This window comes from Quercus robur, chromosome 5 (genome assembly GCF_932294415.1).
Source record: "Quercus robur chromosome 5, dhQueRobu3.1, whole genome shotgun sequence".
Classification (NCBI taxonomy): domain Eukaryota; kingdom Viridiplantae; phylum Streptophyta; class Magnoliopsida; order Fagales; family Fagaceae; genus Quercus; species Quercus robur.
Window position 1 is genome coordinate 43,788,948 of NC_065538.1, and position 14,993 is coordinate 43,803,940.

Below are 14,993 nucleotides of genomic sequence, written 5' to 3' on the forward strand. Positions count from 1 at the left end.
ATCAACTATCATTCTACAATTCAACCAAATAGTTTGTCGGAGTGCACCCACATGTAAGAAAATAAAAAGCTGAGAAATGAATATAACATCGTTGAACCAAACCTTTAATCTTAAACTTTTGGGTTAAGTGGCATTCTCAACCCAAAAAAAATTACTGTAGAGAGGGAAAATTCCCGACCTATCACAAGCTAACACGTTACATTACCAAGTCCACAAAATACAGCCAATTACAAAGCACCACGTACTGCTACTAGGTTTTGCTATCACTATTCAGAAGCCAACAGAAATTTGCCAAGTGTCATGCAAAAACCAATCACGCATCAACGCACGTGTAAGCGATGACACGAGTAGCTTCGTACGTGTAAGCGATGACACAAGCAGCCTCGCACGTGTAAGCGATGACACAAGCAGTCCAGCACGTGTAAGCGATGACATAAGCAGACCAATCAGGCTGTGACATGTGTCACCAATCAAACTCCGCCACGTGTTGCTCACCCACCTCCAAACTCCTAAAAATAGAAGCCTTCCTAAGACATTTAGGAGGACCAAGATTCAGAAGGACCAGGATTCATAAGTGAAAAAGCTCTGCAAGAATCAAGCTTCAAAACCTTCAAGAGCATCAAGAACTTCAACCCCAAAATCGAAGAACATTCGAAGCAGAATCATCCAAACTATCTGCCTAGATCCTAAAGTTTGCGGGAATCAAGCTCAAAGGTCCGAAAATATCAACAAATCACAAATCAGTGAAGCTCTACGGATTCAAGCCTCCAAAACCCCGAAGAACTTCCACTACAAACCTTCAAATACAAAGAACATTCGAAGAGGAATCATCCAAATCATCTTCTTAGATCTCAAAGTTCACTGGAATCAAGCTCAAAAGCCTCCAGAAACCTTAAACAACCACAAATCAGTGAAACTCCACGGATTCAAGCCTCTAAAGCCTCGAAGAACTTCCACCACAAACCTTCGAAGACGAAGAACACAAAGAACGTGAAGAACAAAGAATTTCCAACAAGCTCATAGCCAAAGATTCATTGTAATTCTGTTCCAAAGATCTTCGATCCATTCTTCAACCAAATTGAAGTATATTGGGTGTTCAAGTCAAAATCACATTACTACAAATCCAATCAACAAGTCTTTTAAGGAGATCGAATCAGAGGATAACTCTTTTGTAATTACAGAAAATTGTACCACACAATCATCAATACAAATTCGCATTTGCAACATTATTTTACTTGTTTGACTTATTTCAAACGAGAAATTTAGTCACTTACAGTTACATTAAAGCCTCATTATTTGGATTCTCTCCAAAGTCCAAACTATAATCTTTCGTCAAAATATGTAATGTGTGGGATTAAAGCAAGTGACAAGATATTAGTATCTCATATTTAGAGAGTTAGAGAGATTGAGGCAACATGTGAGATGTTAGAGTTTCACATTTATCTCTGTCACACGAGTTGTTTTGTTTGGCTAATCAATCTTAGGCAATGATTAGGTGAACAACTAGGTTAAACCAAGGTGATTGGTGAGATGTTAGCACTTAGCACTCGACAATTTTTGAAAAAGTAGGGTGCAGGTGCGGCGGGACTTGGCGATTAAAAAATTATTAAAAATATTTTTATTTATATTTTCTATATATTTTTACTATTAAAATATTTTTAAAAAACACATTACTATGCTTTGATTCACAAAACAAAGAAAGAAGAAGGCAAGAAACACATTACTATGCCTTTGAGGTGAGAATTTCGGATTTTCTGACCAGATTCAATGCCGATTTTGGCCTGTTTCGACCGTTTCCAGCCTGTTTCGGCCATATCGGCCATTTTGGTTGCCGGTCGATACGACCTGATATGATTGATATGGCCCGATTCTAGCCTAATCAACCCGGTTCGGTGCGAATCGAAGCCGATTCGGCGCGAATTGAGCCAAGTCGGAGCGAATTTGAGGGAAAAAAAAAAAAAATTAGACGCGGCACCGACACGCGGGCAACCGCGTCAGACGCCGTATCCCGTGTCGGACTCGGGTGTGGCACCCTCCCAGCCGCATCCGTGCTTTCTAGACTAAAGGTCTAAGGCTCGAGTACCAAGAGAGAGAAAGAAAAGAAAGCAAATTTGATGTTTTTATAAAAATTGTAACTCACAAAATTAACTCTATTTTACGATTGAAATATTGTGTTGTTCGTTTATATGATGATACGTGAGCCAAGAATGGGCATATATATACACAGTTGTTGTTCGTAGTCAATTTTCTATTTCCTTGATTAGTGTTTTAGAGTTAGAAACCAAGTTGCATCCTTGTTTAAATTGTTGTTTGCGGCCTGGCTGCTTGTTAATGTAGTTCTAGAGTTGTAATTTGGTGGTTAAATTTTCTCTTTCACCGATAAAAGGAAACCGGTGGTGTGGTTGGGTTTTAATTGGACTTGTCAATGGACAAAAGAAACAACTTATCAGAAAAAGGAAGTTCATTGCTAATATTCGTGCTAAAACTGAATATTTAGCAAAAAAACTCTATTTTTGCAATGTTTAAAAAAAAATTTGTAATAAATACACTAGCCCAATTTATCACATAAAAATCTGAACTACAAAGAGAGAGAAGCTGATAACTAAAAACGCCTTATCGAAAATTGAGTCCAGGAACTTTTAAGAAGTTTTGCAACCTACTTTAATGACGCAATTTTGATATATATAGATTAACACTTTTCGTTGTATTGAGAAAGAAGTCAAAGGACCCTGCAATAACACAAAAAACAGAACATCAAACATACCAAATTGTAATCAGCCCATCAAGCAATTTTTTTTTTTTTTTTCAACTAATAATAGTAACCACATATAGCGCTAAGGAAAAAATTGCAACCAAACAAACTATAGTAGAAAAATATTTGGATGGTCTGAAGCATAGAAAAGTAGTTCTGAAGTATTTTTCTAACACATATATGGCAATATCCTCCGAGGCAACCATTGGAGATGGTCTTGTGGTTTAATATCTCAAAGTTTATCTCTACTACTGTGCCTTATTAACAGCAAAGACAAAAATCCAAAGTTAATTATTCATGTCAGATTAGAATTAAAATTTCAGAAACACTAATTAGAAAAATATTTTACTTTCACCTTCCCCGGTGAAAAGGGCTGCATCACAATACGAAGTTTTACTCTATTCTAGTTAGATAAGAAATTCAAGATAACAGCCTAGCTAGAAAGCTCAAGCAAGAAGTAGCCAAAGCGGACATTTTGTATAGGCTATTTTCCTTCTTCTTCTTTTTTAATTATTTTTTATTTTATTTTTCAGTAAAGAAAGGATGAATTTGTGGAGTACTTACCATGTGTATGTAGTGCGCTTAAGGGTTGTCAATGGGCCGGTCGGCCCATTTTTTACTTGGCCCATGGGCACAATAGGCTAGGCATAACAAGCTATCGACTAATTAACGGGCCGGGTCAGGCTAAGTCGAAAGACAAAACCCCAGTCCATGACCTTGCCCATGAGCAATGCCCATTTTATCTTTAGCAAGTTGGGCTATCGGGTTGGGTCTAATGAGTTACTCATAGGCTTGTGTTAGCATATTATTTTATTATTTTTATAAGGAAAGAATTCATTTTTAATAAGGGAACAATCAAATTTTTTTAAATGAAAGAATTACCTAATTACAAATTTTTTTACCGTCAAATCTATTTAATTCTTTGTTTTGTTGATGGAAACCTATTTAATTTTTTTTATTAAGGCTTTAAATGGGGTTTTTTTTTTTTTTTTTTTTTTATCTTAAATAAAAAAATGTCAAATGGTTAGTTCAAAGTTGCTAGACCACTAGAAAAATATATATTTAGTAAATTAAGTTTAGCACAATCACTTTAAGTATCTTAGTGGTTGGCACTTGGGGGAGTTCTCTTAAGAAATTCCTCTATAATGTCTCAAGATAAATCCTTTGTACACCTCCTATATATTTTTGTTATGAATTCTGAGTTATTAGATTGGGCAACGGGCTAGGCTACAAGGCTAGCCCACCAGGTGCCCATGGGCATAAAAACTAGCCCATGGCTTGACCCACTAGGTTAGTAGGCTACCCATGGGCCTTAATAACAACAGGCCAGGTGCCTATTAGCCTGGTAGGCCGCCAGGCTTCTAGGTCAGGCCATGGGCCATGGGCTATTTGGTAACCCTTAAATGCGCTGAAAATCTTGATTCCAATAATTGGGTGATGGTAGAGTGCATTTAGAGCATTCCCATCATGTGTTGCAAAATTATGCCTTTTTAATACATCAAAAAGCATATTTTATTATTTTACCACATCATTTTACAATACAGCATTCATCACACATTCTATTCTTTGATTCTAAACATTAAAATAATATATACAACACATTAAATAATATATTAACTCAAAACCTAGCCAATTTACAAACACACAACTCAGTGACAGTTGCCACCAACCAAGAACCAACAACCACTGCCACAACTAAGAGCTTCCTCCACCACCCAAAATACAACTCAAAACAAATACAACCAAATACCTACAACAAATCGATTACTAAACCACCACCAACAGCAAATCAACCACCACAAACTACAACCACAATTACTGGATCCTCCAACAAATTCTAAATCCAAAAACCTCAACAAAAGAGGAGGGGGGGGGGGGGGACTCAAAATCTTCAACAAAATAGAGAATAAACTCAACCCACTATAGCCACAAACACTGCCGGTGCAAAACTCACCCAACCACCGCCACAACCACTACACCACCACCAGCCCAAAACCCCAACCTAAGTGAATTATTGGGTGCAAAAATCGAAGAATCTAGATCCAATTAGATTCTAAATTGTGTGTGTGTGTGTGTAAGTGTGATTGTTTTTAAATGTACCCGTGCATATGCACAGGATTACACACTAGTAATAATTAATAGGTAGCACTTCATATACATTAATCTCTATGTAGTTAAGCTTTAGGGATTGGATATGTTTATTTGATTGGTAATTCTTATTTAATTGAGATCTCCTGCTTCATAGGATTGGTAATTCCTTTTTTAATTTTTAAATTTTAATTTTAATTTTTTTTTTTTTTTTTTTGTGTGTGAGGACTATGCAGTGAAAATTCATAAAGTTTTCCTATTTAGCAAAACTAATATGAAACAAAACAAACTAAAAATAAATCAAAATTACAATGGGAAGATATATATTGGGTAGAATATTTATCCTTTTTTTTATAATCAAAATGGGGACTGCATTTCGATTTTTTTTGTAATGGACATTTGCACAACACAGATTTTTTTTTACTTCGATTTTTTAATTTTTTTTTTAATTTTTTTTAACTCCTGTAGAAAAGAATTGGATACAAAGATCCTTAACTCCAAACTAGCTTCTTAATCTTTTTTTTTTTTTTTTTTTTGTAAAGGTTAATAATTTTCAATTATCATATTCGGAGTTACTGCATTCTTCAATTACAAAAATATCTAGTGGTGTGATGAGAATTATATACAAAAAAAATTATTTCACTCACAAACGCATAAATCTCATTCCATAAGTATTTTTGTGATTGAAAAATGTAACGACCCGAATTTTGAAAAAAGACCAACTTTTTAGGATTTTGAGCTTATTCTAGCAGCCCCTCACCCAAAAAAAAAAAAAAAAATTCCCTTTATTTTCTAAAGCACTTTTAGCAAATAAACAATTAGTAAAGCTCAAAAAAATATTTCAAGTTTCTATATATATATATATATTGAAAAAAAAAAAGCCTCATTGCATAGTTTGCAAATGCATAAACAAACAAACAAATCTCAAATTATGATAAATGAAAAATTATGACACTAAATCCAATAATAATAATAATAATAATAAAAAGCCTCATATGATGATGGCTAGTAGATTATATAAATAGATATAAATAATTAAATATAGGTTGTTATGGTCATTGAGGCAGTTAACAAGCTCAGGCCTAATACTACTATGTTTGGGCACATCATTGAGGAGATTAGGATTGTTAAGAGTTCTATAGTTATATGTAGTTTCAATCATATTAAAAGGGTGGTAGTAAGCTTGCTCACACCCCTTGTTAGAATAACAGTTTTAGTTACAGATACTAATGATGTGGATAATGCATTCTAATATGATTTTCCTTAATAAATTTATTTACTTTTTCCTCAAAAAAAATAAAATTTTGAATAGATAGATATAAATTATATATATATTATATATAAATAAATAAAATATATATAGTCTCGCACACGTGAAGGTTTGCACTACACGCAAACCGCCCAGTGTCTGTGTGACTATATATTGAGGGAGGCAGGGTAAAATTTGGGGTTTGCCTTTATGTAATGTAATTAGCTTTGTTATTGCAGTATTTTTTTTTTGACTAAAAGAATTACAGAAAAAACCCGCCTCAGATTCGGTGTTGTTGCACGAGGAGCCATGTCTTGTTCTAAAGGTCTCTAATTTTTTTTTTCTTCCTCTGTTTTCCGAAGATAATTTCACTATATGTATAATTTTTTTTTTTAGCCCTCTCACAAAAAAAAGCAATAATTTTTCGAAACCCTTTTGGTCGATTTGATAGTTTCTCCAATTTTGAATATTATCCGATTCGAATGCAAAATAAAAGACTATGTGCTGGCTGTTGCTGTTTGTGTTTGTGTTATATATATATATATATATATATATATATATATATATATATGTATGTATTTGAAAAGACAAAACTTTACTGGCACGTTTTCATTATAGTATTTGATTTAGCTGTTCCTCTCCTCTGTGCATAATGTATCACAGTAATTGATGTTTTATATGTGCTTTAGTTCTCTCTCTGTTGCAAATTTGATCTATTTTTATGCTTTAATTAGTTATTTTAGATATTGTTTGTGCTGAATTTTGTTGTTGTTTTTTTTTGGCAGGAAATAGTTCCAAACGTAAGTGTGAAAGTGTATTTTGTTGTTAATCAAACAAAGACTAGTGCTTGATCCCTCCTGGTGCCTTAGCTGCTTTTTTTTTTTTTTTTTTTTTTTTTTTAAATTTTATTTTATGTTTGTGATCTGTTGCTTTATATGTTGTTACCTACTTACCTTGACCCTTGTGTCTTCTCTACCTTTGTAGTTACTAGAAACGTTTTGATTATGGTTATTTTGGGTAAATTCACGACGGCCATATCGGGACGGGGACCAGGCTCAAGCACTATGTGCGCGATTATACACGAATTGTATGATGAGGTACGTTTTTTTCTTTAAAATTTGTTATGAAATGATGAATTCTTTTAGAATATGATTTGTTCTGAAAACATGCCAAATGGTAGGATCAAAGCGGTTGAAAATTTGTTAAAGTAGACTTAAAGAAAAATATGCTCTTTTTATAATTTCTCTATTCTGTTCAGTTATTGTAATTTTTTTTTCTGCTTCCTTTTTCTTTGTTCTACTCCTAATTGTGGGGCAGTTTTTTTCATAATTTTTCTTTGTTTGGTTATGCAGTGCAGAAATAGTACTTACACTGACTACTGTGATTTATACTTCAAAGGCTATGAAGAATGCCGTGATTTTAAGAGGGGTTTGTAAATCTGTTACTTTGTTTTGGTTCTTGTTGATTCTCAGAAGCTTTCTTGTTGTCTTTTAGGTGTCACTTTTGCCTCTATATATTAAAGAACAAACTGATGATTGCTTAGTGCTCTTAAGATGGGTTGGTTTTTTTAATTTTATTCAAGAAAATCTATAATCTTATTTCTTATAAACAAATTTTTTTATTTGCATGATTTACATACTAAGTCTAGAAGGAAAACAAAGAAAAGACCTTTATATTGGATTGTATTTCAAGGTGTCATAATTCAGTCTAATACAAGTTTTGATCCATCAAATAGTGAAATGCCAAGTTCAAAAACATAAATAAATAAATAATCTGTGGGGGAGGAGGATTTCCTAGGAGTTGCACGAGTTGTTTGCCTTTTTTTTTTTTGGTGGTCTATCATTCCTGATAGTTTAGATTGACCAATTTTTATGTAAACAATGGATAAAGGTTTACTTTTTATAAGGGGTTTTTTTTTTTTTTTTGGGGGGGGGGGGGGGGGGGGGGGCGTTGGTTAAGTTGGTCTCATGCTTTGTTGTTCAACTTACGATAGCTAGGCTAAGATGTTAAGGGAGAATAATAGGGGGCCCCTGGATCACATCTTACTGGTGGCATGCATATTATAGCTAGAGAAGGAGGCTTACGTTATTCAAGAATAGTTTTGGAATGTAGGACTACCATATAAATGAGTGTGTGTTCGGCCCCTCCAAATGCTCCAATCTTCCAGGTTGCAGCATTGTACCTCTTGTTAAAATGTCCCTTCCAACATGCTAAATAATTCTAGCACTAATCTTGGAATAACCGAACTCATCCCACTCAAACAAAAAATAAGAGACCACAATTCCTTAGCACTCATAATAAAATGAAATCCTAAAGAACTTATAGATCTAGTGATTCACAAGGAGATTAGTGATGTACAGAGAGAACCGAACATCTAGAACTTTATCTGAATCTAAGAAATGGGAAGAAGGCATTTTTTTTTCCATGTTGAATCGAAATCCTTTGAAGTTATCCTCGAAGAGAGTCTGAGAGTGAGAGGATGTATGGGTCACGCATCATTGGACGGGGGACTAATAGCATGAATAATATGATTTTAGGTGGGGAAGGAGCCAGTGGTTAAGCTCATTGTTGGTGAAAGTAATTGCACTGCCTCTGGACTATAGTTTTATCATGTCATGCTGGGAAGTTAGGAAGGTGTTTTGTATTCAAAATAATAGAAATTCTCGGGGTGGTATATTGTGGTGATGGAGTATGGAGAATCAGCGATACAAGAAACAAAGGTTCAATGATAATACCGGAAGGTAGAGAGCCGTGCGAGTGGATAGGACTCAGGTGATCAAAGGATTGGTGGTGTTGGCACCAAAGAGTCATGCATTGACTTCCTTCACAGCAGATTCCACAGTCTTGGTTAGATATATCTAACCATATGATCTAAAGATCTAACTATTTCCCAAGCCCATAAAGTCTTAAAGTTTTTACGGCGCAAGACATCCATAATTTTCGAAGTCCAACTAAAAATAGTTCTGAGGCATCTTCCATAGTTACTATGTAACTATTTTCCTATTCTTCTGGAGTGTAGGTTTTGCAATGGGGTTGGAGCCTGTTAGATTTGAAAACATGTGGGTAAAAGCTGAAGGATTTATTGATAGGATGAGGGGGTTGTGGGAATCTTATCATTTTTAAGGCTCGCCTAGCTTTGTTTTGCCCTATAAGTTGAAGACTCTAAAGTTAGATTTGCAAAGGTGGAATGAAACGGAGTTTGGAAATGTAACAAGAAGGAAAAACACGTTGCTAGCTTGCATATAGTCATTGGATGTGATCAAGTAGGATAGACTGATCATGAAAAGATGCAATGGAAATTGGCCATCGCAGAACTTGAGAAAACTTGTTGTTTGAGGAAATAAGCTAGAGGCAAAAGTCTCCGATGCTTTGGCTAAAGGAAGGGGATAAATATACCAAGTTTTTCCAATCGCTTCATGAACTCGCATTGTAGAAGTAACACTATAGGGCAATTAGATTTGGATGGAGAGGCATTTATAAACGAAGTTGAGAATAGGATACTCTAATTCTAATTGAAAACCTAATTCTAAATGACCCTGAAATTCCAATTATTAAATTACCAAAATACTCCTAACTCTATGAAATGAAATAAAAATATTAATAAGCACAATTAACTACTAAATACTGAAAATAACTATACAATTGACTCTAAAAGCAAATAAATTATAAATTAAAATATTTTTTCTTTTCTTTTTTCCACATCAATACATTAATAAGATTGTAACTTCCTTTGAGTGCCTTCTTCCTTCTACAAGATGTGGGCACTCAACTTAGTTTAGGGACAGAGCTTGCTATAGGGCGGTTAGCTATGGATGGAGAGGTATTTAAAAACCAAGCTGAGAGTAGGATACTCTAATTCTAATTGAAAACCTAACTCTAAATGACACAAAAATCCCAATTATTAAATTTCCTTAATACCCCTAACTCTATGAAATTAAATAAAAATATTAATAAACATAATTGACTACTAATACTGAAAATAAGTATACAATTGGCTCTAAAAACAAATAAATTCTAAATTAAAATATTTTTTTTCTTTCTGCCTTCTTCCTACAACAATTTGTGGACACTCAACTTAGTTTAAGGATAGAGCTTGAAGTTGATAAATGAATCATTCCTGGTGAATTATCATTTTATGGATTCTAAAGACGTTCCACTAGAATTTTTGTTATTGTCTAGCACAAGCCAAATGAAAGCTTAATTCAATTCTTAATTTTTTGTTCAATCATGGTTTATTAATTTTAAGAATGAGCTGTGTAGTTTAGTTTATGTAAATTAGCCCAATATAATTCAATTCTTCATTGTCACATATTAACAGCCAACAAGCTCTAGCCATTGGAATTTCTCATGGTCTGGTTTTTCACTGATATCTACTTAGCAAAACAGTTATTCATTGATATTTATTTGATGCAGAAAACACCTAATGCGTTACCATTTGATCTTTATATAGCTGTCTTAGTTTAGTTATCTACGGTTCAACTTATCTTTTCTCATGCATCATTTCTGCAGACCCAAAACATCAACCCTTGGCTGAATTACGGAAGGGTAAGTCTGGCCTTTTTAATGCTGGTGTTTGTTTCTTTCTCCAATTGAAGCTGTCAAATCTTCTATCTTAATGTTTAATTCTCATTTATGCATTTTTATTTTCATTTTAAAATGTTTTTGTTGCATATGTGGATGGGGGCGTGCTGGGTCTTACCTTTTATTTCAGGGTGGGAGAAATCTTTCAATGATCAAGGTCTTGCCGATGTGCAGGATAATTTATAAGTCATACAAAGAGGTAAACTGTGTTTATTTAAGAAACTTCTAAATATTCTGTTTCTATGATATAACTGAGTTATAAGGAATTCATAGTTTATGGCTTGAAAGGTGTGGTTTAAATTAATTCTTAATCGTAGTCCTATTATAAAATTCCTGTCTATTGAGTTTTCTGATAATTTTTTTTTTTGTTTCCATTTTAAATCCGATGAATAAAGAATCGAGTTGACAGCAGTGTCAATGTTGGACACCAAATGAATTATTTATTTCTCTTCTTTGCTTCATTATTAATTGTAAATAATAACAATGGTATAGTTTGGGTATTTTTGGATGGCGTGGAACCTCACCAAGGCAGGGCTCTTTGGACCCATCCCTAGGGAGTAAACCAAGGATACACAACCCTGCCCTCCAAAACCGTGTATCTAGAGGAACTATTAATGGGATTGAATCTACGATGTTTGGGTTTATAGCTCATCCCAAGCCTCCAACCACTAGGCTGCAACCTGACGGGTGGTATATAGTATGGGTATTGATTTGGCTAAAATATAGGATCGGAGGACAGATTGGAGAAATTCTTTTCCTTGTGGATTTAGGTTTTAATGTTGTAGAAGAAACTGAGGAATTTTTTTATAAGGTTTTTTACTTTTAGCCCCAATGGAAGGGGGAAGGGGAGATCTAAACCAGTAATTTCCGCATGAGGCATGGTCCCCAGTCAATTTTATAAATTGAAGAAATTAGGGGTTAGGCTTTGTAGAATGAAATGGAGTTCGTAAAATTTGAATTTTGATGACTATTTGACAAGGAATATATGGGGGGGCATTTAGGTTTTGATTAGGGTTGTTTGAGTAGTAACATTAACGACAGTCTGCCAAGAGTTTGGTCTATCTCAAGTAGCATCTCCTTTGCTTGTATAAGATAAAGGTGGGATCAAGAGTTTAAGATTCATTGGATGCATGTGTAATATATCAAAAAAAAAAAAAAAAAAAAAAATAGAAATAGAGAGAGAAGTGCCAACCTTTGTAAGAGGAGTATCTGGGTGCAATGCTTGCCAATTGGGTAGGGATAAACTTTGGCCTTATATACCTATCAGGAATTTCATGCTAGCACTATTCTCAATTTCTTGCAGCATTTTATCTATCTTGCATTAACATGTTCAGTTGATAAATAATCTGATGTCTAGATTAGCTTGTTTAGTTGATAAATACTTTTTCAAATCCTTGCCATTAAATGAACATATGTAGGCAACTTTTCAAATCTGGCTACATCATCTTGTGTTAAAATCAATGCAGAATTATGAAATTTTGGGGTTACAAGGGCTAAAAGGGCTATCTTCACACACGCACGCAAAATTTTCAAACGGCTTAACATATAATAAATATCTTTGCAAATGTGTGTAAAAGTACCAAGAAGCTTTTTTTTTTTTTGGTTAAGAGATGGAGAGAGAAGAAGAAGGAGAAGAAGTTATGGGTTCGGAAGAGAACAGAAAAAAAAATTCATGTGGAGAGAGAGCGTAAGGAGAGGGAGGGGGGGAGTAGGTAATGCCAGTTACACATCATATTTTCATCTCGTGTTGAAAAGATGAAAATTTGGCATCATGGGGGCTAAAAGAATGATAGAAACTAATGTATTGAGTGGCTAACTATGCTATATATATTTTTCCAAAAAAAAACTATGCTATATATATAAATATAAGGTGTGAAAGAGAAGGGGGTAGGTGATGTCACCCTTTAACTAAGTTGCATATTTGATATGTTTTTCCTTTAAAATGTGTGTTCTTATTGCACTATAGTATTCAATAAATGTGATTTTTTTTTTGAGCAATTTTATGGTAAAAGATCTTGATGGAATACCTCTTGGACTATGCTCCTTAAGTCTATTTGGACTTAAGTTGAAATGATGTATCTCTGAATTCCATATTTATATGTCAATTGCATCCTCTTCTTCAGTTGCTAATGAGAAAGGGTAATATATGTGACGCTCATGAGCTAATGAAATGTATGTTATTATTATATATCAAATTTTAATTTAATTTGTGACTTGAAGTTCCTATCAAAAAAAAAATCACAACTTCAAGTCGGAATTGACCCTATATATTCTTTATATTTTGCTTTAAGTGAAAGGTAAATCTTTAATTTGTTTGCTAGAAAGATGAACCAAAACTCGTTTGCTTATGATTATTATACGTGGATTATTGGGACTCTCCCTTATGTCATGTGGGGATCTTTTTTTATGTGTGATTGATGAATCTTGATCAACTAATGGATGATGTTTTGTTGTTTTTGTCATCTTCAAGTTCGTTTGGTTTGTTTCCTTATAAAGAACAATATTCAATCTTGCAATTGAGAACTATAATTGTAATGAATTTGGGAAATCTGTTGTGTGCTTTTATCATTGCCTTCTTTTTATACATAATGAAAAAAAATCGACACTATGCTACAAGACTTCATAAATTACAAAAAAGAAAACCTAGAATTAGAGACATATAAGGTGTGGTACTTACATTTTTAGGGTTAAAAACATTATTTTTAATATGACTAAATAAAACTAAGAAACTAGAAGCAATGTGAGTTGCAAATTAGAATTTGCGTTTTCTTTTTTCCTTGAAGTGAGATTTGGAATGGTATATAGTCTAGAGTAATTATATGCTATCCCCTAAGATTGCATATTGGGATGGTTGCTACTGAGACATCTATCAAAAAGTTATTAGTTTCTTCTCAAAAAAAAAAAAAAGAAAAAAAAAAAGAAAAGAAAAGAAAAAAGAAACAGTTACCATTGCTTTTGTACCAAACAAGTTAGTGTTACATATTCATGAGATTGTTCAAGTTTATAACAATTGTTTTTCTCTTTTCAATCATGCAGTGCATTAGCAAAGGTTATGATGATTGTGAGAGATACCGCGAGTACAATTGTCCCCAATTCAAATAGCCTTTTAACTGTGGTACTGTTGTTCACTACATGAATTTTAGCAGAAGATTGAAATCTATAAATTATGCCATTGCTTAGAGATTTTGTAAGCAATTATCTAGTTAGAACAATGCTTCATCTTCAGTTACTTTTTTGGTAAAAAATTTGCTTGAACGTATTTATAAATGTTTAGTCTTGCACTTCGCTGTTTAACTTACAAAATTACAATAGTTAGAATTAGGGCGTTTACATTGATGATGGTATTTGAGCAAACAGGTTATTTTACCACTCAAAAAGCCGAAAAGCATGCTTTATTAAGCATGCTTCTTTTATATATATATATATATATATATATATATATATATGTTACAAAGAGTATGGTGCCAGTGATTTTTTGGGGCTTTAAATGGTTTTGCAAGTCCTAACTTTGTTTGGACTATCGCGCCATTTATTTGTTAACGTGCTTGATGTATCAATTAATTTGATTTGGGATATCTTTGTGGGTTGGTATGAGTTTTTCTAGGGTCACAGCAACAAATTCACAACACTCTAATTTGCTTATCACATCAGACAGTCATTAAAAAAATAATAATAAAATAAAATTGCATATTGTAGTTGGTTTCCATTCTCAATGCGACCATTCTCATTAAAAATGCTAAATGTTATAAATGCTAAATTTTAACATAAAATTTGTAAAAAGCACCAAAAAGCAAGTTACAACAAACATGCTAAACTTTAAAAAAATAGCAACTGAGCTACAGTGAGCTTTTATCTTCAAAAGTGCACTATAGCTTCAATATTAAGAAAAATATTATTATTTTAATGCTTGTGGTGAAAAATGTGGTTTGTGTAGTTGTTTTTTTATTATTTTAATGAGTAGTTTATATTATCTTAAATGAAATGGTAAAAAAATAGAACTTTTGATGTTATGTGTATTGTAAAATAAATTGTTAAAATTGATAAAGTAATTTTTGAGACGCTAAATGTTAAAATTTTTAAAGGTTATGATGGAAATGCTACAAGTGTTATTAATTAGTTAAATTATATAAGGCAAATTTCTTTTGTGATCCTAATATATCTTTATTGATTCGGATATTGGGCGCTAAAAAAAACAATTTCTATCGTTTTGTCTGAACCGCATTGAATATCCTATCCTAATTCCTACATATTATTTCATGACCGTCAACTACAATAGTCATTTTCTTTAGTAAACGATAAAATAAAATAAAAACGCAGGTGTTT

At 33.3% G+C, this 14,993-nt stretch overlaps 1 protein-coding gene across 7 annotated transcripts in view; it reads left to right on the top strand.

The window, feature by feature from the left end:
- LOC126726035 (uncharacterized) overlaps window positions 1-14,993 on the top strand; it is a 282,058-nt gene that overhangs the window by 181,328 nt on the left and 85,737 nt on the right. For 3 of the 7 annotated variants that reach the window (XM_050431138.1, XM_050431132.1, XM_050431139.1), the window contains one exon: window positions 6,875-6,889. In XM_050431138.1, coding sequence (XP_050287095.1) covers window positions 6,875-6,889 — 15 coding nt within the window. Of the gene's footprint in view, window positions 1-6,874; window positions 6,890-7,073; window positions 7,187-7,441; window positions 7,518-10,598; window positions 10,635-10,800; window positions 10,870-13,706; window positions 13,930-14,993 lie in introns of those variants that run through there. The other 4 variants (XM_050431137.1, XM_050431133.1, XM_050431134.1 and 1 more) reach the window with 4 other exon arrangements.